Source organism: Nerophis lumbriciformis, linkage group LG04, assembly GCF_033978685.3.
Source record: "Nerophis lumbriciformis linkage group LG04, RoL_Nlum_v2.1, whole genome shotgun sequence".
NCBI lineage: Eukaryota > Metazoa > Chordata > Actinopteri > Syngnathiformes > Syngnathidae > Nerophis > Nerophis lumbriciformis.
Window position 1 is genome coordinate 64,017,889 of NC_084551.2, and position 23,745 is coordinate 64,041,633.

The following is a 23,745-nucleotide window of genomic DNA, read 5'->3' on the forward strand; positions in this document are numbered from 1 at the left end:
ACCGCGTGGGTCCAAACCTGCTGGTACGCATTAGGAGTGGGCGGAACCTGGCGGCGAAAAAACCGCTCCTCGCCATCAACTTTGACTTTAAATAATGGGATTTCCTTCCAAACTGATGTGAGGCTTGTAGGGTTTGATCCTGACTTGACGTTGATATCCACACCAATATCGCCCCCTTGTGGTGGAAAATCGTAAAAGCCGTAACATGTTCCGATCTTCCTGAGATTTTTGGTCGGTGGGAACTGAGGAGACACATTTTTGAAGTGGAATTCTTTCCCATTCTTGCTTGATGTACAGCTTAAGTTGTTCAACAGTCTCCCTTCTCATATTTTAGCCTTCACACATTTTCAATGTCTGGACTACAGGCAGGCCAGTCTAGTACCCGCACTCTTTCACTATGAAGCCACACTGTGGTAACACGTGGCTTGGCATTGTCTTGCTGAAATAAGCAGGGGCGTCCATGATGGTGACCCTCGCCCCGTCCTTGTTTGTGAATGACTGAGCATTTCACGGAAGCTGCTTTTATACCCAATCACGGCACCCACCTGTTCCCAATTAGCCCGCTCACCTGTGGGATGTTCCAAATAAGTCTTTGATGAGCATTCCTCAACTTTCTCACTCTTTTGTGCCACTTGTGCCAGTTTTTTTGAAACATGTCGCAGGCATCAAATTCCAAACGAGCTAATATTTGCAAAAAAGAACAACGTTTCTCAGTGTGAACGTTAAATATCTTGTCTTTGCAGTCTATTCAATTGAATATAAGTCGAAAAGGATTTGTTGTATTCTCTTTTTATTTAGCATTCACACAACGTGACAACGTTGCTTCGGACGGCTTCGAAGCAATTCTGGACCACCATCCGCCGCCTCAGGAAGGGGAAGCAGTGCAGTGTCAACACCGTGTATGGTGAGGATGGTGTTCTGCTGACCTCGACTGCGGATGTTGTGGATCGGTGGAGAGAATACTTCGAAGACCTCCTCAATCCTACCAGCACGTCTTCCTATGAGGAAGCAGTGCCTGGGGAATCTGTGGTGGGCTCTCCTATTTCTGGGGCTGAGGTTGCCGAGGTAGTTAAAAAGCTCCTCGGTGGCAAGGCCCCGGGGGTGGATGAGATCCGCCCGGAGTTCCTTAAGGCTCTGGATGTTGTGGGGCTGTCTTGGTTGACAAGACTCTGCAACATCGCGTGGACATCGGGGGCGGTACCTCTGGATTGGCAGACCGGGGTGGTGGTTCCTCTCTTTAAGAAGGGGAACCGGAGGGTGTGTTCCAACTATCGTGGGATCACACTCCTCAGCCTTCCCGGTAAGGTCTATTCAGGTGTACTGGAGAGGAGGCTACGCCGGATAGTCGAACCTCGGATTCAGGAGGAACAGTGTGGTTTTCGTCCTGGTCGTGGAACTGTGGACCAGCTCTATACTCTCGACAGGGTCCTTGAGGGTGCATGGGAGTTTGCCCAACCAGTCTACATGTGCTTTGTGGACTTGGAGAAGGCATTCGACCGTGTACTCCGGGAAGTCCTGTGGGGAGTGCTCAGAGAGTATGGGGTAACGGACTGTCTTATTGTGGCGGTTCGCTCCCTGTATAATTGGTGTCAGAGCTTGGTCCGCATTGCCGGCAGTAAGTCGGACACGTTTCCAGTGAGGGTTGGACTCCGCCAGGGCTGCCCTTTGTCACCGATTCTGTTCATAACCTTTATGGACAGAATTTCTAGGCGCAGTCAGGGCGTTGAGGGTATCTGGTTTGGTGGCTGCAGGATTAGGTCTCTGCTTTTTGCAGATGATGTGGTCCTGATGGCTTCATCTGGCCAAGATCTTCAGCTCTCACTGGATCGGTTCGCAGCCGAGTGTGAAGCGACTGGGATGGGAATCAGCACCTCCAAATCCGAGTCCATGGTTCTCGCCCGGAAAAGGGTGGAGTGCCATCTCCGGGTTGGGGAAGAGATCTTGCCCCAAGTGGAGGAGTTCAAGTACCTCGGAGTCTTGTTCACGAGTGAGGGAAGAGTGGATCGTGAGATCGACAAGCGGATCGGTGCGGCATCTTCAGTAATGCGGACGCTGTATCGATCCGTTGTGGTGAAGAAGGAGCTGAGCCAGAAGGCAAAGCTCTCGATTTACCGGTCGATCTACGTCCCCATCCTCACCTATGGTCGTGAGCTTTGGGTCATGACCGAAAGGACAAGATCACGGGTACAAGCGGCCGAAATGAGTTTCCTCCGCCGGGTGGCGGGGCTCTCCCTTAGAGATAGGGTGAGAAGCTCTGTCATCCGGGGGGAGCTCAAAGTAAAGCCGCTGCTCCTCCACATCGAGAGGAGCCAGATGAGGTGGTTCGGGCATCTGGTCAGGATGCCACCCGAACGCCTCCCTCGGGAGGTGTTTCGGGCACGTCCGACCGGTAGGAGGCCACGGGGAAGACCCAGGACACGTTGGGAAGACTATGTCTCCCGGCTGGCCTGGGAACGCCTCGGGATCCCCCGGGAGGAGCTGGACGAAGTGGCTGGGGAGAGGAAAGTCTGGGCTTCCCTGCTTAGGCTGCTGCCCCCGCGACCCGACCTCGGATAAGCGGAAGAAGATGGATGGATGGATGGATGGACAACGTGACAACTTCACTGCTTTTGGGGTTTGTACAAAACACGTTTAATAGAGTATAATCAGGGGCGCCCCCTTCCTATTTGTAGATCACATGCTTTGCGTGGCCCCATTTTGTGTGAATAAGGGCGTGTAAAATGTTTAGTAGTGAATGGCAGGGTGCTTCTTATGGCATTTTACCACAAAGGTATTCCTAGCCCCTTCTTGAATATTAGGCATGTGACATTTTCATCAAAATGTTTAAACATTCTTATTCATGTCAAAATACCAATAAAATAAAAATCCATTTTAAAGTTCTATTGTTATTTTTGAAATGTCTTAATGGCCTTATCTATCTGACCTGTGTTTACCGTATCAACCATGGAGGATCCTGAGGTCCTCTGGCACGGGCCTTTTAGCGCCACCAAATAGCAGAACAAAGAACTGAGCCACTGTGGCCCCCACCTGTGGAACATGTCATTCAGTCACTGTGGCCCCCACCTGTGGAACATGTCATTCAGTCACTGTGGCCCCCACCTGTGGAACAGCTTACCAGAGAGCCTCAGGACTGCAGATACAGTTGATTTTTTTTGGTAAAAAGGCTAAAGACACACCTCTACCATGAACTGATTAACGTGGACCCCCGACTTAAACAAGTTGAACAACTTATTGGGGTGTTACCTTTTAGTGGTCAATTGTACGGAATGTGTACTTCACTGTGCAATCTACTAATAAAAGGTTCAATCAATCAATCAAAAAAACCTTTTTAATCAGGCTTTTTACCAATCATTGGTGCTTTAACTTTTAATTACAGTGAACAGGTTCAAAGAACAACAACATTGGAGCAGATCCCCTAAGATACATACACAATCATTAGTAAAAAAGATTAAAAAAAAGAAGATATGTATCTATATATATATCCACACATGCATATATCCATACATATGCATGTATATACACATACACATTTATACACACCTATATATATATATATACATACACATACAGTACATATATACACACATATATAAACACATATACATACACATACATATATATACATACATATATCCATATATATATATACACATACATATACATACATATATATATCCATATATACACACATATCATCTACTTTTTATTATTTTATTAGGGCCCGCATGGCCCATTGCATAAGGACTCCCACAGGGAGTCCTTATGCAATGGGACATAAGGACCTATTGAATTTGTAAGGTTTTATTATTATTATTCTTCCGCAACTTTGCGCTGTAATTTGACCCTCTTAACATACTTCAAAACTCACCAAATTTTACACACACATCAGTAATATACGGCAAAACTTTTTATCAAAAAAACAAACCTCAAAACTCAAAATTGCGCTCTAGCGCCCCCTACAAAAAAAAACAACTTGACTGCCTGTAACTCCCACTAGAAAGGTCGGAGAGACATGAAACAAAAACCTTTATGTAGGTGTGACTTAGACCTAGATTTCATAATAGTATATTCTCGGGCAAAAATCAACAGGAAGTTGGCAATTCCCCCTTCAAGACAAAAAAGTACTAAAAACAGTCACTTTTGCCTCTTTGAGCTCTAATTTGACCCCCTTAACATGCTTCTTAACTCACCAAACTGAACACACACATCAGGACTGGCTAAAACTGTGATCTAATGAAAAAACCTATCCCCAAATCTAAAAATTGTGCTCTACCGCAATTTTTTTCTAAAACGCAGAAAAAACTGCTCCTCGGAAGAAAAAAATGACAAAACTGCCTGTAACTCCCACTGGGAAGGTTGGAGAGACATGTAGGTCTCACTTAGACCTACATTTCATAAATTGACAACCCCCAGCAAAAATCAAGAGGAAGTTTGCTAATCCCCCTTCAAAACAAATTTCTTGTAAAAACCGGTCACCTTCCTTCAAAAACGATCTTCTTTGAGCGCGTTTGTCGTTTTGCCTTCAAACTAACACAGAAGAGAGATTGAACCCTTGTGATTACAATGACAGAAGCGCTTTTTTTCTAACTGCTCCGGTTTTGATTTTATGACCCTTCAAAGACCCGCTGCGCTGATGCTGCTGCGCTGCTGTTTTTTTTAAGATGGCTGCTTAAAAGCAGGAAGCACCAACGTGCCCACACAATGCAGACAAGGTAGGTACACTAGACAAAAGTCTTGGGACACTTCAGACTAAAAGTAGACAAAAGTATTGGGACACTTATGACTATCACTGGACAAAGGTATTGGGACATTTAGGACTTGCACCTGCCAAATATGCGGGCCCGACCAACGCTGCTTGCAGCTTTAATTTTTACTGTTTTTAATCTTATACATTAATATTTATACTATTATTATCTCAATGTTATGTTTTTATTTACTTATTAATGTAGTATGTATATGTTATTCTTTACATATATATTTTTTTAATGTTTATTCTATATAAAAAAAAATTTAAACGGCATTAATTTGAGTTATTCTCCAAAGTGACGTTTTTCTTCAAATCCTCAGAGCCATGTTTGGTTTTTGCTTTGTTATTGTTATTGTCAATAGTATGTTTGTGTTTTCTTCTCTTCTTCTATTATTGTTGTTGTTTTGTACATCACTTGGTGTTTGCCATTGGCCTGTGCACGAAAAGTGCTACATCAATAAAGTTTGATTTGAATAAAAAACAGGAACTAAACAAGATTTGTTGATTGTTCTCCTCGGCCGCAGGTACTCGCAGCAAAGTTGTTGCTCTGATAGCAAACAGAGGTCACAACACCGGAAGTATCTTATTTGAGGGGGCGTGGCTACATGCTATATTACCAGAGGGGGCGTGGCTACAGGGTAGAGTTGCCAAAGGTTTTCAGAGTTCTTTGTTTGCATGTTATATCATTTGACATGACATTTTCAATGCTAATTAAAGCTGCAAGCAGCATTGGTCGGGCCCGCGTATTTGGCAGGTGCTAATCCTAAGTGTCCCAATACGTTTGTCAAGTTTGAGAAGTGTCCCAAAACTTTTGTCCAGTGTAAGTGTCCCAATACTTTTGTTCAGTGGTAGTCCTTAGTGTCCCAATACTTTTGTCCAGTGGTAGTCATAAGTGTCCCAATACTTTTGTCCAGTGGTAGTCCTAAGTGTCCCAATACTTTTGTCAAGTTTTAGTCCCAAGTGTCCCAATACTTTTGTCCAGTGTAAGTGTCCCAATACTTTTGTCCAGTTGCCCAATACTTTTGTTCAGTGGTAGTAGTAAGTGTCCCAATACTTTTGTCAAGTTGTAGTCCCAAGTGTCCCAATACTTTTGTAAAGTGGTAGTCATAAGTGTCCCAATACTTTTGTCTACTTTTAGTCCGAAGTGTCCCAATACTTTTGTCCAGTGTACCTACCTTGTCTGCATTGTGTGGCCACGCTGGTGCTTCCTGCTTTTAAGCAGCCATCTTGAGAAAACAGCAGCGCAGCAGCATCAGCGCAGCAGCATCAGCGCAGCGGTTCTTTGAAGGCTCATAAAATCAAAACCGGAGCAGTTAGAAACATTCTTTCGATAACTTTTATTTGGAAGGGTTCAATCTCTCTCCTGTGTAACGAGCTCAGAGGAGATAATGAAGAGAAGTGACCGGTTTATAAAAAAAATTTAGTTTTGAAGGGGAAATTGCAAACTTCCTGTTGATTTTTGGCAGGTGCTAATCCTAAGTGTCCCAATACGTTTGTCAAGTTTGAGAAGTGTCCCAAAACTTTTGTCCAGTGTAAGTGTCCCAATACTTTTGTTCAGTGGTAGTCCTTAGTGTCCGAATACTTTTGTCCAGTGGTAGTCATAAGTGTCCCAATACTTTTGTCCAGTGGTAGTCCTAAGTGTCCCAATACTTTTGTCAAGTTTTAGTCCCAAGTGTCCCAATACTTTTGTCCAGTGTAAGTGTCCCAATACTACCGGTTTATAAAAAAAATGTGTTTTGAAGGGGAAATTGCAAACTTCCTGTTGATTTTTGCTGAGGGTTGTCAATCTATGAAATGTAGGTCTAAGTGAGACCTACATAGAGGTTTTTGTTTCATGTCTCTCCGACTTTCCCAGTGGGAGTTACAGGCAGTTTTGTCATTTTTTTTCTTCCGAGGAGCAGTTTTTTCTGCGTTTCATAAAAAAATTGCGGTAGAGCACAATTTTGAGATTTGGGGTTAGGTTTTTTCATTAGATCACAATTTTAGCCAGTCCTGATGTGTGTGTTCAGTTTGGTGAGTTTTGAAGCATGTCAAGGGGGTCAAATTACAGCTCAAAGAGGCAAAAGTGACTGTTTTTAGTACTTTTTTGTCTTGAAGGGGGAATTGCCAACTTCCTGTTGATTTTTGCCTGAGGATGTACTATTATGAAAACTAGGTCTGAGTCAGACCTACATAGAGGTTTTTGTTTCATGTCTTTCCGACCTTCCTAGTGGGAGTTACAGGCAGTCTAGTTTTTTTCCCCTAGGGGGCGCTAGAGCGCAATTTTGAGTTTTGGGGGTTGGTTTTTTGACTAAAAAGTTTTGCCAAAAATTACTGATGTGTGTGTCAAATTTGGTGAGTTTTAAAGCATGTTAAAGGGGTCAAATTACAGCGCAAAGTTGCGGAAGAATAATAATAATAATTAAAGCTGCAAGCAGCGTTGGTCGGGCCCGCGTATTTGGCAGGTGCTAGTCCTAAGTGTCCAAATACTTTTCTCAAGTTTTAGTCCCAAGTGTCCCAATACTTTTGTGTAGTGTACCTACCTTGTCTGCATTGTGTGGGCACAATCTTAAAAAAACAGCAGCGCAGCAGCATCAGCGCAGCGGTTCTTTGAAGGCTCATAAAATCAAAACTGGAGCAGTTATAAAAACGCGCTTCTGTAGTTTTAATCAGAAGGGTTCAATCTCTCTCCTGTGTTAGTTTGAAGCCGAAACGACAAACGCGCTCAGAGGAGATAGTTTTTGAAGGAAGGTGACCGATTTTTACAAAAATGTTGTGTTAAAGGGGGAATAGCAAACTTCCTGTAGATTTTTGCTGGGGGTTGTTGATTTATGAAATGTAGGTCTAAGTGAGACCTACGGAAAGGTTTTAGTTTCATGTCTTTCCGACCTTCCCAGTGGGAGTTACAGGCAGTTTTGTCATTTTGTTCTTCCGAGGAGCAGTTTTTTCTCGGTTTTATTCAAAAATTGCTCTAGAGCTCAATTTTGAGATTTGGGGTTAGGTTTTTTTTTTAGATCGCAATGTTTGCCAGTCCTGATGTGTGTGTTCAGTTTGGTGAGTTTTGAAGCATGTTAAGGGGGTCAAATTAAAGCTCAAAAAGGCAAAAGTGACTGATTTTACTAAAATTTAGTGTTGAAGGGGGAATTAAAGCTCAAAAAGGCAAAAGTGACTGATTTTACTAAAATTTAGTGTTGAAGGGGGAATAGCAAACTTCCTGTAGATTTTTGGCCGAGAAAATAAATTAATAAAATTTAAGTCTAAGTGAGACCTACATAGAGGTTTTTGTTTCATGTCTCTACGACATTCGTACTGGGAGTTAGAAAAAGTTTACTTTGTAGGGGGCGCTAGAGCGCAATTTTGAGTTTTGGGGTTTGGTTTTTTTACCAAAGAGTTTTGTTCGAGTTTATTTATGTGTGCGTCAAATTTGGTGAGTTTTGAAGTATGTTAAGGGGGTCAAAGTACCGCGCAAAGCTGCGGAATAAGAAAGAATAATAATGAAACCTTACAAATTCAATAGGTCCTTATGTCCCATTGCATAAGGACTCCCTGTGGGAGTCCTTATGCAATGGGCCATGCGGGCCCTAATAAACGTTCGAAAAACAATAGGGTCCTCTGTCCCATTGTAAAAGGACTCCCTTCGGGATTCCTTTTACAATGGGCCATGCGGGCCCTAATAATGTTAGTAAATGATCTACCTATAAAAGTAAACATTGATGTACATTTCATGGGACGTGTAAGGTTGGTAGATGACAATACATCTAAAGGTCAAATAAAGTGTAGAAACAATTGCAGGAAATGTCGTCTTCATCTTCTATTTTGTCTTTTGTGGCAGCACTTCATTTTTCCTCAATTTTCCTCTTTTTCCCTCAAAGTGTGCTCACATCCTGGAAGTGACCGGCAAATGTGCCTCTTCACTGTCCCCTGTGGCGGCCAGTGGTAGTGCTGGTCTTGCATGGCGCTCATACTGGCTTTCATCAAGTCAGCAAGTTTGTCACTTTTATTTTTCAACATTTTTGGCCTATGATCCCAAATATATTTTGGGGCCTTAGGTCTGGACTGATTTCCAGGCCCTATCTGATACTTTGACAGTAGACTATAGAACTGAAAATGTTTTGTAGCGAGTAAAACAATTAAAAAAAAAAAAAAATACATTATCTCAATGTATTGTGGGATGATGTTATACATTTTTGGCATTGAATGCTGGATTTTTTTTTTTTTTTGACAAAATAAAGTGACTAGTGCACAATAACTACTTTAGGCTCCCATTTAAAACGTTTGGGTTTGGCCCTCAAAGTCTTCCTGTCTCCAGATATTTACTCTCTGAGGTTGTAAACACTAAAAAAAAAAGGTAAATTGTAATAATAAGAACAAGAACAATTCAGATGTAATTCCTTTGGCATCGTTTATATATTGATACCAGAGGTGGGACCAAGTCATTGTTTTGCAAGTCACAAGTAAGTCTCAAGTCTTTGCCCTCAAGTACGAGTCAAGTCCCGAGTCAAGACAGGCAAGCCCCGAGTCAAGTCCAAAGTCAAGACTGGAAAGTCTCAAGTCAAGTCCTAAGTCCTGCATTTTGAGTTTCGAGTCCTTTCAAGTCCTTTTAACCACAGACTAATATATTAACACAGATTGTGTATGCTTTTCAAACGCTGTATTTATTTATTAAAACAAGTGCATTTTAAATTGCAGGAAAGAAAATTGTGCTGACATTGCACTTTATAATAGCACTATTAACCAGTCATTTTAAACATTAACTCATTCCTTTACAGAACAAACACATTGAAAAATAAAGTGCAAATGTACTTATTTGTACAAAAGTGTTAACATTGAAAAAACATGACATATACGTGAACATAACAAAAAAGTTGTACTTTTTATATGTCAGGGCCCTATGCTGCATTGCATTTGCAAAAGACCAAATTAGCCAAGAGTCTGTCAGTCATTTGTGCACGATGGGGGCGTAGTATGATGCCGCCATGGCTGAAAACTCGCTCCACTGGAGCACTGGAGGCAGGCACTGCCAAGACTCTCATGGCCACTCGGAACAGTGAAGGAAGAGTCTTCATGTTCAATGCCCAGAACAAAAGGGGGGAGAGAGTTGTTTTGGGTTGGTGCACTACTTGTAAGTGTATCTTGTGTTTTTTATGTTGATTTAATTAAAAAAAGAGAAAAAAAATAAATTATTTCTTGTGCGGCCCGATACCAATCGATCCACGGACCAGTACCGGGCCGCGGCCCGGTGGTTGGGGACCACTGAGGTAAACAACCAACAGTATGTCAGAAAGCTAGCTAAAACGGTACACATATTCATAATATAGTATACATTTTAACTGACCTTTATTTTACTATTTTTGTCTTTTTTTAGGTGGCTAAAATACGCGGTGCTGCTGACCGCCGTCTAACGTTACGTGTGATATATTGACTAACGTAACCCTGCTTAAAAAAAATCACTGAACAAAAAGTATGAATAAGGTAGTGAACTGCAACAGATTCCCGTGTTTGCAATAACGTTATAACGTTAGCAGTGAGTTTACAGCCTCACTGATTTAACTACACAGCAAATAAAAGTCACGTTACTTAGCCAATAAACGTTATCTTACATTCAAAACTTACCGTTCTTTGTGCAACTTCAAATGCCGGACGAAGTTGGAAGTTGTTGCCTCTCCATCAGTCATTTTCGAACCGCATGTGTTGCATACTGCAAACCGTTTTGTGTTGACCACCTCGTAATTTTTATACCCAAACAAAATTATTTTAGGTATCATTTTTTGTTCACTGGCGTGTGGTTTGGACATGTCTTCTTCGTTGGTTGTCCTGCAATTTGATTGGATGAATGCTGTGTGATGAAAACAAAGTAGATCTAATTTGATTGGCTGTTGTACTGAGAGCACACCAGCTGACACACGCAACGCTGATGGACAAGTACACAATGAAAAATACGGAGCGCTCCCGAATAACTTTTTCATCTTTGGGTTTTGGGGAAAGTAGCAAGTCATGTCAAGTCATGTCAATTCAAAAGGCTCAAGTCCAAGTGAAGTCACAAGTCATTGATGTTAAAGTCGAAGTCGAGTTGCAAGTCTTTTTACATTTTGTCAAGTCGAGTCTAAAGTCATCAAATTCATGACTCGAGTCTGACTCGAGTCCAAGTCATGTGACTCGAGTCCACACCTCTGATTGATACTATACAGTGCAACCTCCATTTACAAACACCTCTATTTGCTAACTTTTTGACTTTTTTTTGGCACTTTTAGCCGGAGCCAAATATGTCTCACCTTTCACTCCTTCATTTTGTGTGTCCCCTGCAGACATTTTGTGCCGCAGGACGCAGCCTTTTTGGAAAGGCGGAATGTCGACGAGTCACAACTCATGCATGTGTGCCTTTTCTGGCTTTTTTAACGCCTCTTGACAAGTTTTCTTCATTTTGCTAACTCAATATGAGTCCCAGAAAGACAGCAGACCCGCGTGGAAAAAGGGGGAAATGCTGTGGAGTTTAAAAAACAAACAAAAAAAACAACTATTTGCGAGGAGTACTTTAAGTATGCAAGAATCAAGGAAGCAGGCTTCGTACCACAGCACCTTTTAGTTTTGATGAGACCGGACCTTTCTGGATAAATATGCCAAAGCAGACTTATTTCACTGCGGAGGAGAAGACTGCCTCTTCCAAGAGAACACACCTCATCTGTCTGCTCCTTTCTCCTTTGTCCAAGTTAATGTTAGTGGATTTGACTTTTTTTAAATGCTTATTATTCTAGCAATATGGTTAAAAGAAGTCAAGGGTTGTTGTGTTTTCTGATTGTTTGTGAGGGCAACAAAGGACTTCGCAGAGCAGCGCATACAGCACAGTTCAGCTTGTCTTAATAAACAGAAAGTTGATCCTCTCATGTTTGTTTGATCTACAGTACTGTATCGCACTTTATATTGTGTTCAACGTGTACAGACTAGGGATGTCCCGATCCAGGTTTTTGCACTTCCGATCCGATACCGATATTGTTTTTGCATTTCCGATCCGATACCGATACTGGCCTATCCGAGCATGTATTAAAGTTTAAAGTTATTTAGCCTACTTAGTTGTCAGAATCATGTTGAAAAGGGTTTTAGTACTCTTGATAACAACTAGCCAGCTGAATTAGGGGAGTTTGAATAATACACAATGGTTGGTAACAAGAAACTGACCTGTTTATTCAAGGATAAACACAAAATAGACAAAATTATACATGACAAACAGAAATGGCATCATTGAAACTAGGGCTGGGCGATATGGCCTTTTTTTAATATTGCGATATTTTAAGGCCATATTGCGATACACGATATATATCTCGATATTTTGCCTCAGCCTTGAATGAACACTTGATGCATATAATCACAGCAGTATGATGATTCTATGTGTTTTGATTGATTGATTGAGACTTTTATTAGTAGGTTGCACAGTGAAGTACATATTCCGTACAATTGACCACTAAATGGTAACACCCCAATAAGTTTTTACACTTGTTTAAGTCGGGGTTGATTCATGATACAGATATATACTATCAGATATATACTATCATCATAATACAGTCATCACACAAGATAATCACATTGAATTATTTACATTATTTATAATCCAGGGTGTGGAGGGGGGCGCCTGATGTAAGTGTCAAAAAGACAGCCAAAAGAGTTTGATATGAGAATAAATCTAAAGTTAAAATATAGAGTAGAAATGCACCCATTTGCAGGAAATGTAGTCTTGATTTTCAAAATTTTCTTTCAAGGCTTGCATGTCTACATTAAAACATTCTTCTTCATACTGCATTAATATATGCTACTTTTAAACTTTCATGCAGAGAAGGAAATCACAACTAAAAAAATCACTAATTTTTTTCATACGGTGTTGATGTGGAAATCTTTGCCTCGGCATTTTGATGGTGTGGACGTGTGGCACCGAATGGAGATAAGCGTCTCGGCAGACGTTACAATATTTGAACAATGATGACGAAAACTGTTTTCTCTGTCGTGTCCGTGTGTCGAAAATTGTTATGCGCTTATTTTTTTAATAGATTTTGTGCGTGGCATAGATTTGCTATGCGCAGAGGGCGTTTAAACAGTGCGCTAGCATCACAGCTAACGTTAGCCATGCTGCTACCTCTCTGCTCGGGGAGGACGTATACGTATGTGACGTATGACGTGACAGTATGTGACGTGTGTAAGAAGGTGCGCTTGCTGTCTGTGAGAGGGAGACACAGGAAAGAGTGAGAAGAGCCTGTCGTGTAATGCCAGCAGCTAAAAGCAACTGCGTGAGAATCCACAGACCTGTGGATGTGTTGAAGGTGTGCTGGAAAATGCGGAACGGAAATTACGGAGGAGCAGAAAAGTGGAATGTATAGTTTAAATCGGTGCGTTGGAAAACACGGACCGGAGTTTTTTTTAAACTGGATCTGGATCGGCATTTTCCCATGCCTTGCCGATATGCAATTTTTGGCAAATATCGGCAGCCGATCCGATCCAAATATCGGATCGGGACATCTCTAGTACAGACCTAAACTACAGTACTGGATCGCACTTTATATTGTGTTCAACGTGTACAGACCTGTTCATAACTTTTATGGACAGAATTTCTAGGCGCAGTCAAGGCGTTGAGGGGATTCGGTTTGGTGGCTGCAGGATTAGGTCTCTGCTTTTTGCAGATGATGTGGTCCTGATGGCTTCATCTAGCCAGGATCTTCAGCTCTCACTGGATCGGTTCGCAGCTGAGTGTGAAGCGACTGGGATGAGAATCAGCACCTCCAAGTCCGAGTCCATGGTTCTCGCCCGGAAAAGGGTGGAGTGCCATCTCCGGGTTGGGGAGGAGATCTTGGCCCAAGTGGAGGAGTTCAAGTACCTCGGAGTCTTGTTCACGAGTGAGGGAAGAGTGGATCGTGAGATCGACAGGCGGATCGGTGCGGCGTCTTCAGTAATGCGGACGCTGTATCGATCCGTTGTGGTGCAGAAGGAGCTGAGCCGGAAGGCAAAGCTCTCAATTTACCGGTCGATCTACGTTCCCATCCTCACCTATGGTCATGAGCTTTGGGTTATGACCGAAAGGACAAGATCACGGGTACAAGCGGCCCAAATGAGTTTCCTCCGCCGGGTGGCGGGGCTCTCCCTTAGAGATAGGGTGAGAAGCTCTGTCATCCGGGGAGAGCTCAAAGTAAAGCCGCTGCTCCTCCACATCGAGAGGAGCCAGATGACGTGGTTCGGGCATCTAGTCAGGATGCCACCCGAGCGCCTCCCTAGGGAGTTGTTTAGGGCACGTCCGACCGGTAGGAGGCCACGGGGAAGACCCAGGACACGTTGGGAAGACTATGTCTCCCGGCTGGCCTGGGAACGCCTCGGGATCCCCCGGGAGGAGCTGGACGAAGTGGCTGGGGAGAGGGAAGTCTGGGCTTCCCTGCTTAGGCTGCTGCCCCCGCGACCCGACCTCGGATAAGCGGAAGAAGATGGATGGATGGATGGATGGTGTACAGACCTTCACTACAATACTGTATCGCACTTTATATTGTGTTCAACGTGTGCAGACCTTCATTAAAATAGGAACTTTTCTTGAGCCTCATATTTGCATTGTTTCTTTTGGAAAAGTTTGCTTCCCTATATGAACTTTTCAATTTACGAACCCTGTTCAAGTTCCATTTAAGTTCGTAATTTGAGGTTCCATCCGTTTGTTGCAGCTGGCGCTGAAATTTGAGCCGTTGTCCCCCGAGCGTGCATCCCTCTTAGAGGAATCTTTCACGGGAGTATAATCAGGAGTCATTTCAACACTGGAACACAGATTTACAAAGGTTTATTTATATATTTGACTACCGTATTTTCCGCACCATAAGGCGCCCTGGGTTATAAGCCGCGCCTTCAATGAACGGCATATTTCAAAACTTTGTCCACCTATAAGCCGCCCGGTGTTGTAAGCCGCATCTAACTGCGCTAAAGGAATGTCAAAAAAACAGTCAAATAGGTCAGTCAAACTTTAATAATATATTAAAACCAGCGTGATGTGGGCGCGCACGGAATCGTATATCAACATGGACGAAGCTGCGTGAAAAAAGCCACCCGGCCTCTTCGCGTAAACTTAAACTTACCTTAACCACTCGCTCATCTTTTCTTCATCCATCCCTTCGAGTTAGCTTTTATGATGACGCCGGCTGGAAAGGTCTCTTTTGGCAAGGTCTTCCTTTTGAATATCACCATGGGTGGAAGTTTCTGGCCATTAGCATGGCAAGCTAGAACCACAGTGAAGGATGACTTCTCATTCCCTGTGGTGCGAATATTCACCGTACGTGCTCCCGTTGTATCCACAGTGCGGTTCACAGGAATATCAGTTGCTGTGAAATAGTAATCCGTGTGCGGATGGAGAGATTGCGTCTTTTCATGAACCGGATCCCTGTCGCTTTGTAGGAGCCATTTTGTGGTCTTTACAGATGCAAACACACAAAGGAAATGATAATATCCGCGCGCTTTTTCTTCTTCTACGCGGGCGGGTGGTTGCTTACAGTAGAAGACGAAGCGCTTCCTGTTCTATGGGGGCGGGTGCTTACCTTGGCGGTTGCTTGCGTAAAAGAAGAAGCGCTTCCTGTTCTACCGGGAAAAAAGATGGTGGCTGTTTACCGAAGTTGCGAGACCGAAACTTTATGAAAATGAATCTTAATATTTATCCATATATAAAGCGCACCGGGTTATAAGGCGCACTGTCAGCTTTTGAGAAAATTTGTGGTTTTTAGGTGCGCCTTATAGTGCGGAAAATACGGTATTTTAGATTTAAAAAAAGATTAGTAAAAATTGTCCATGATTGGCATAAAGACATCTCTACTTTTGATTGTGTCAAATGTATTTTGTGCCAAAAAAAAAAGACATTTGTGAACAATTTATGTGCCACACATTTATTTTAGTACAGAACATGCATCCAATTAGTTTCAAGTTTGATAAAGAAAAGTATACACATGAGTTTTTTGGGGTTAAAATAAAAATCTGCTGCGGGCCCCAATTTAGACTGCTCCTTTCAATCATTGCTGAGGCATGGAAAAGGGGTGGGGTTATATCAACTCTGCTTCATCCTACTCCTTTTCAAACATGTGTGAACTTGTGATACACCTAAATATCACTTTTGTTAAAAATGTTTCAAATAAACTGAACAACAATAAAACGATGGTATTTTATTTGCCTTTCAGATTGTTCTTCTCAAAGTTTTTATTTGAGATTTTTCAGATTTTTATAAACCTTTATTTATAATATGCAGAGGTGGGTAGTAACGCGCTACATTTACTCCGTTACATCTACTTGAGTAACTTTTGGGATAAATTGTACTTCTAAGAGTAGTTTTAATGCAACATACTTTTACTTTTACTTGAGTATATTTATAGAGAAGAAACGCTACTTTTACTCCGCTACTTTTATCTACATTCAGCTCTCTACTCGCTACTAATTTTTATCGATCTGTTAATGCACGCTTTGTTTGTTTTGGTCTGTCAGACAGACCTTCATAGTGCCTGCGTTTCAACAAATACAGTCACTGGTGACGTTCACTCCGTTCCACCAATCAGATGCAGTCACTGGTGACGTTGGACCAATCAAACAGAGCCAGGGGTCACATGACCTGACTTAAACAAGTTGAAAAACGTATTGGGGTGTTACCATTTAGTGGTCAATTGTACGGAATATGTACTGTACTGTGCAATCTACTAATAAAAGTTCCAATCAATCAATCAAAAGTGTGAAGGAAAAAAGACCATTTTTTATTTCAACCGTACAATCCGTCAAAAGCCTAAAAACTGACTGCACAGTTCCTGTCTTCACAATAAAAGTGCCGCTCCATCGCGCCTGCGCTTTCAAAATAAGAGTCTCCGAAAGCCTGCGCAAACAAACTAGCAAGCTACGGAGTTTGCCGCCAATGTATTTCTTGTAAAGTGTATAAAAACGAATATGGAAGCTGGACATATAAGATGCCAAAAACCAACCACTTTCATGTGGTATTAGACAGAAAGGAGGAACTTTTTTTCTCCTCCATTTGAAAACGTGGCCGTTTGTCATCACTACTGTCTGATTACAATCAATGCAAGTCATCAGAATCAGGTAATACACCAACTTATATTCTTGTCTTCATGAAAGAAAGGAATCTATATGTGTTAAACATGCATGTATATTCATTAAAACACTATTAACATGTAAACAAAAACGGCAAAAAAAATAAATATAAATTATATACTGTATATATCAATGTATGTATATATATATATATGTATATATATATATATATATATATATATATATATATATATATATATGTGTGTGTGTGTATATATATGTATATGTGTGTGTGTATATATATACATATATATATATATATATATATATATATATATATATATATATATATATATATATATATATATATATATATATATGATATGTGTGTGTATGTTACTCATCAGTTACTCAGTACTTGAGTAGTTTTTTTACAACATACTTTTTACTTTTACTCAAGTAAATATTTGGGTGACTACTCCTTACTTTTACTTGAGTAATACATCTCTAAAGTAACAGTACTCTTACTTGAGTACAATTTCTGGCTACTCTACCCACCTCTGATAATATGCAACATTTAAATACAAGCAAATAAATAATGATGAACAAAACAAGTGGAGAAACAGTACAAAACAGCGCCAGGGGGTTGTAAACTCAATAAAGTCACTAAAATAGAATACAAAATATATATATGTAACAAAGTGCAAAGCCATATAGGCTCACACACATTCCGTAAATAATCCAAATTTGGAGCACAGCATCATAGTTTTCACAGCTTTTTGGTTGTAAAAGGTAGAAAGCGTTTAAAAGTAAAGTCCTAATCATTTTTTTAAAGGCACACAAAACATTTATGAATATAAAACTTAGCCAATAGTATAATGAGCTTGCAAATCGTTCTTAGCAACATTCGCTGCCGTCAATCAAAGCTTCTCCCCCGACTGACGACCGTCCAATCACGAGGCTCCTGACTTATGACCGGTCCGGCTGAGCAACCAATCAGCGACGGTTCTTCCAGGCTTGAGGCGGCGGCATGACCTTATATGGCACCTCGGCCCCGCATGTGGAGCCCGCCCGCCCGCGGCCAGGGGGGCGGCGCGAAAGGGGGCGGAGGGTTAACAGCCGACCGGTGACACTTTTCCCCCAAATGTGCAGCTTGTCTCGGGGAGAAGTGACCCGTGTTGCGCGCCCAGTACTACCGTCACTACCACCGTCATTATCCGGCAACGCGACTGCTTGTTCGTGCGTCCCCCATGAAGCCAACAAAGTATCAGCGGGCATTAGCGTCTTTATCCCGAAGAGCGCCGGACTCCTTCCGCCGTGGCCCAGCAGCCCTGGATGGGACTACTTCACGGGGAGACAAATAAGTGTAAACTTTCAGCTTTTGGACTATTTTTAACTCTTCTTTTTACTCTTTAACGTCCACGCCGGCCGAATTTTTGACGTCCCCTGGACTTTATGGCTCCGTGCGCGGCCAGCAGCAGCAGCAGCAGCGGGACTTCCATCGGCCTTGACCCCCCGCTCTGAACCCTGATCCGCGCCGCAATTAAAACCACATCCGAGGACCTCCGTCGTCCTTTTCTTGGTTCTTTTCCCACTCTCAGTCCCAAGTGTGGCGGATAGCATGGCAATGGTAGTAAACCAGTGGCCAGAGAGCATTTCCGCAGACCCGGGCTCGCAACACCAGATTTGCGGCCAGGAGCCCGGAGGCGCCCCGGGGACTCCTAGCGGCTCGACGCCGGGCAACGAGGCTCTCTCCGGGGACAAGCTGCCCAACGTGGACTGCATGGTGTGCGGGGACAAGTCGAGCGGGAAGCACTACGGCCAGTTCACCTGCGAGGGATGCAAGAGCTTCTTCAAGCGCTCCGTCAGGCGGAACCTCAGCTACACCTGCCGGGGGAACCGCGACTGCCCCATCGACCAGCACCACCGGAACCAGTGTCAGTACTGCCGCCTGAAGAAGTGCCTCAAAGTCGGCATGAGGAGAGAAGGTAAGGCCGGTATGTTTTCTGGTTGTCATGTTGCTTTCCAAATCAACTTCAAACAGAACAAATATGTGTTTATTACATTTATAAGCAATATTGAACCATTTATTTTCACATTTTCCATGATGATGTTGGAATGTGTCACTACAGGGGCATCTCAATCATTTAGCATTACTTTAAAAAGTCTATTTTTTTTTACAACTTCTGTTGAAAAAGTAAAAGAGAAATATTAATTAATTATTGAATAGCTTACAGCTAAAACAAATTCATTATCTTATATGTTTACAAATGGTCAAAAACTACTAATAAAACTTACCCAGCACTTGGAAATGTTGTCCATTACTTACAATTCCTATATAAGACAAGAACACATTTTTCTTTTTTCATAAGTAAATGCTTGAAAAAGTCAGCGAACAATGAAGTCGCTCTGTTCCGCCTATACAGCACTCTAAAAAAACATTCCTCGACGTTTTATATACGTGCTGTAACTGTATATGTAAAGTACTAACGTATAAAAACATGTCATTTTTAAAAGTATTTTGCTCATTTTAAGCATTCTGGGGCGTTTTAATTTTCCTGAAGGAATCAATAAAATACTATCTATCTATTCATTCATTTCACAACATTTGCTTTTGCCTTCAACAACACTAAATATGCAGACTTCATGAAAGACAACAAACATATTAAAACAATCCCTTACTGTCCAATGTCTGCTCTCACTGAGATGCCGACTGATGGGATATTTATACATTCCCGTTTAGATGAAGAATTCATCATAAATCCTTGTGAAAAGTTAAAAAAATGGGTTCAAACGAGCGTCTTTTTGTGTCTTTTTTGCTATCTCCTGGTCAGGCCCGGCCCTAATCAATCTGGCGCCCTAGGCAAGATTTTAGGTGGCACCCCCCCACATCGGCAGTGAAGTGTATATACTCACAAGAACCCGAATAGCTTTGTCTTTGACCTTTTTTTTTTTTACTTACAACTATACCTAATATATAAAGGGGTGGAAAAGTGACTATTACCTGCAGGGCAAACATTAGCTAACCAGAAGGCAATAATGTAAACAAAAAACACCTGCTTAAAAGATCTAATACAAATGTCCCTGAGGAATGTAAGGTGGGAGTACTGTAATTACCTAACGTTACATTATTATTTTCCATAACAATTTAGCCCCCTCCACAATATTAACCCGACGTTAAAACAGAACTCGCTATTTATTGATTAGCAATTGCCGAATCATGTAACATTAGCTTAATGCTAAAAAGCCTGGTTACTATCACATTCTGTAACAGACAAATAATTTCATGTAGGCTAACGTTACCTACCTGCTACCTCTGTCTTTTCTCGTTTCTCCTCTTCTTTTCTCTTTTTTCTTCCCTGGGCACCTGACAGTTTTGGCCGTTTTGACATCTTGTGTTGATTTTTTGATGTGGTGACGTCCAAAAAGAGTCATGATACGGGAAGGGAGGGGGCGCACCGTGCGTGGGGAGGAGGGGGGGCGCGTAATGTTGTAACAAATAATATTTCTATTAAATAGGCTTTACTTTGCATTTTAATTAACGTGAGATTATTTTTTTTATTTAGAAATAATAGTAACAACTTTTTTTTTCTTTTTTTTTTTCTCCAACATTTGTGGCACTGGCATGGCGCCCCCTGATGGACGGCGCCCTTAGCATTTGCCTATACGGCCCTGCTCCTGGTATAAGTTGACCAACTTCTGGGTTTATGTCCACAACCTTCTACTATCCAGGTGAAAGGCATGCTTTATCATTTAGGATGAACTTTAACCAACTCAGAGACAAGAGAGAAGCACCCCAGCTCATTAGGTTAATATAGCAGCATAAGCTTGTTACCTCTCTGCGATTAATGCGCCGCCGAAAATAGTTCCTTAATGTTGGCGCTGATAATAACAACATCGCTTATTCTTGGTCAAGATTCAGGTCACAAAATGTAAATGGAGTGCCGTTGCCACTTTTGGATGGTTATTTTGAGGGGCTCCCATAGACTCCATAATTAGCTGACTTTTTCTAACGTTTATTTATGATTTAGAATGCATGAAAAACATTTCTGTTCTTAACGATCGGCAAAATTAAAAAAGAAAGTGCAGTTTTCCTTTAATTGGTGTCGTAGACATCAATTACATTTTGCACCCAATTCTAATATTTGAAGTCGCACCTGTACATTTCCGAGCGCTCATCATTATTACAATCGCCATGGAAACCGATAAACAGCCTGCACCTGCATCAAATGCCCGCACCGCTTTAAGCAAAAAAACAACGAGAATCCCCCGTCATCTCTTTGTGTTGTCTTTTTTAATGGCGCTGTTTGCTCAGCGACACCCGAAGCCGCGAAGCACAGGATGCCGCTGCGCTTGTTGTATTGTGTTGGATTAACAACGGGTCACTTGGCGCCAAAAGAGGAGCCGCGCAAACGTGTCGGCAGCTCGCCCTGATTGTTAATTATTACTAATTGGCGCTGACGTGTTTTGCAACTGGCGGCCTCAATGTGGGTCACGGACAGAAATCATCCCTCGGACGGTTTCGACATTCAAACACATCGTAGCATAAAGCAAGCTGAGGCTGTTATGATATGTTGTGATGCTGCTTGGTCAGAGGCAGCGTCAAGGTTCAAACCCCCCCAAGAGAGTCGCCTAAGATGATCCCTCCGAGCTTCCACAGGTCATGTCCCCAATGTGTGTGTGTGTGTGCCTATACACACACTATCCTGTACAAAACCCACAAGCCAAACCAGACTGGGTCACGCTCTTGTGAGATGAAACCCGAGGAAATCTCCTGATGTCGCTGCAACAATGTCTTCACTGCAACAACAGCAGCAAAAAAAAACCTTTAATTTAGTGAAATCTGGTCATCTGATGCAAGAGCTGATAAGATGCACATGGCCATAAATGTAGTCAAAATTGAAGAAAAACCCTGGTAAAATAGTTATTTCATGTAAATAAATATGTGGGACATTTTTGGAATAAAGTGAATGGAAATGGACAAATCAATAGATTTGGGGTAGAAATATGAAAGGTGGCTGGTTCACTTTCAGGCACAACATAGTGCAGTGTTTCCCCACACATTCATTTATTTGTGGCGGCCCGCCACGAAAGAATTACGTCCGCCACAAATGGATTTTTCGGCTTTTGACTCGCTCGACCGCTCATAAAAGCAACGGGACTGTCTGTGAATGTTGCTTGTAGTTACAACTCCGGTGCAGTAGGTGGCGGTAACGCCGCCAATAGCACTTAATTCACCTGGTGGGCCAGAAGAAGAAGAAGAAGAGGGACGGACGGACGGACGGACGAAACGGGATCAAAATACGGGGGTAATATAGGTTCTAGGTAGATATGTTATAGCTGCATCGCTCGCGGCTCGTCATATATTTAACGTTAATCCGCTGCTTCATTAACACCGCCGCTGTTTGACTCGTGGGCCGGGGCAGACGAACGTAGTAAAAGTCACGTGTTACCCTACCGACGAGCTAACGTGTCCAGGTTATAACCATGTTGTCAATAAACACACATGGACTGAAGCTAAATTGTCCACTGTCCACTGCAGCATGTGAATGCAATGAAAAGAATAAAATCTGATCCAACCAGCTGTTAAAATGTTGTCCAGGTTAATGTTTTGGCCATTAAAAGCCCTTTATTTCAAGATTTCAACTGTGATCGGGCTTAAAACAGGTGGCTGACCTGTTCAGATGGGTGTAACTGCTACTGGTCAAATAATGTGAAATACCATTTAATTTTACATGTATGCAATGCCATTTAAATGTAATTATAGATAATAATAATAATAATAAATACTGTGTAGTGTTGTAAATAGTCAACGGGAAGAATTTTAGTAAGATATAAGCCATGAGCACTACACAGCCAGAAAAAAACCTAGGCAGGACAAGTAAAAATATTGGGGCAAGTAGATTTGAGAAGTCGGGCAAGTAGAAAAAAACCTTAACGTTGAACCCTGCATGTGTTGAGCTGCTGCCGCTTAAGGTTAGACGGCACTGTACATAGAGCGGTTCTGCTCGTTAGTAATACATTCTAATGTTGGATGTTCACTCCTTCACACAGATGAGTATAGAAAAATATTTTCAACGGCCGAAAAGGGCTCGACTTGGAGAGGAGGTAGGCCTACAGTCCGGACCACAGGTGCGACCTGTTCAGCAGCAGGAGGAGGAGGAGGAGGTTGACTGACTGTGGCAGGACACCTCTGCCTCTGTTTCACTTTATGTTGCTGGTAAATAATATGGTTGTAGTATTAGGCTAAAGTTAAATTATTTAGTATTCACTAATTAAAGGGGCAGAGCTTTAAGAGACATTTTAGCTTTTATATTTTATAAGATATATTTTTTTGTAAGAACCACAATTAATAAATATATTTCAGTGAATCACTAATTGTTCAAATCTGTATATAAATATGTACATAAAATGTTGTAATTATATTCCAACTCCGCGTTCTTCTTGGTCATCGCCGCTGCCGCCGCCACCCCCCGACCACACCACCACAAATAGATGCCTGTCCTGTGGGAAACACTGTAGTGGATAAATGTCGCAAAAAAAGGTCAACATAAAATATGTTTTATGTATAATTCATTATTTTTAAAACTATAACTTTACCTGGATTGTACAGGACATAGTTTGCAAAATTTTTGGTTAAAAAAAAGAACAATTAATTATTGTTGTCTTATTTTTTCCATGCACAAAAACAATGAGGACGTTGACTTCTCCGTCAGGTCACGGCCGCTGAGCTCAACGTGTTTAGAACTAAGTCCCAGTTAGACACGACACAAGAGTGACGTTTGCGGTCTCATTCTGCGCCGACAGTCCCAACGCCACAAATCCAGCTCCTGCGGCGCCACGCATGAGTTGTGCTGCAGAACCTCAGCTGGCTGGCCTCGCTCTCGTTGGTGCGTTTGAGGTCAACGGGATTAAACGCTGTCCTCAAATCCTCTTTGCAGGACCAGCTTCTGTTTATCAACACGCATTTGTCCACTTCGGACCACCTTTTT

At 42.1% G+C, this 23,745-nt stretch overlaps 1 protein-coding gene across 2 annotated transcripts in view; it reads left to right on the forward strand.

The window, feature by feature from the left end:
- The first annotated feature begins 17,869 nt into the window (after positions 1 to 17,869).
- nr2f5 (nuclear receptor subfamily 2, group F, member 5) overlaps positions 17,870 to 23,745 on the forward strand; it is a 71,167-nt gene continuing 65,291 nt past the window's right edge. Inside the window, exon 1 of one of the 2 annotated variants that reach the window (XM_061958762.1) lies at positions 17,870 to 18,750. In XM_061958762.1, the coding sequence (XP_061814746.1) occupies positions 18,375 to 18,750 (376 nt within the window). In that variant the 5' untranslated portion in view covers positions 17,870 to 18,374. The remainder of the gene's footprint in view (positions 18,751 to 23,745) is intronic. The other variant, XM_061958763.1, reaches the window with a different exon arrangement.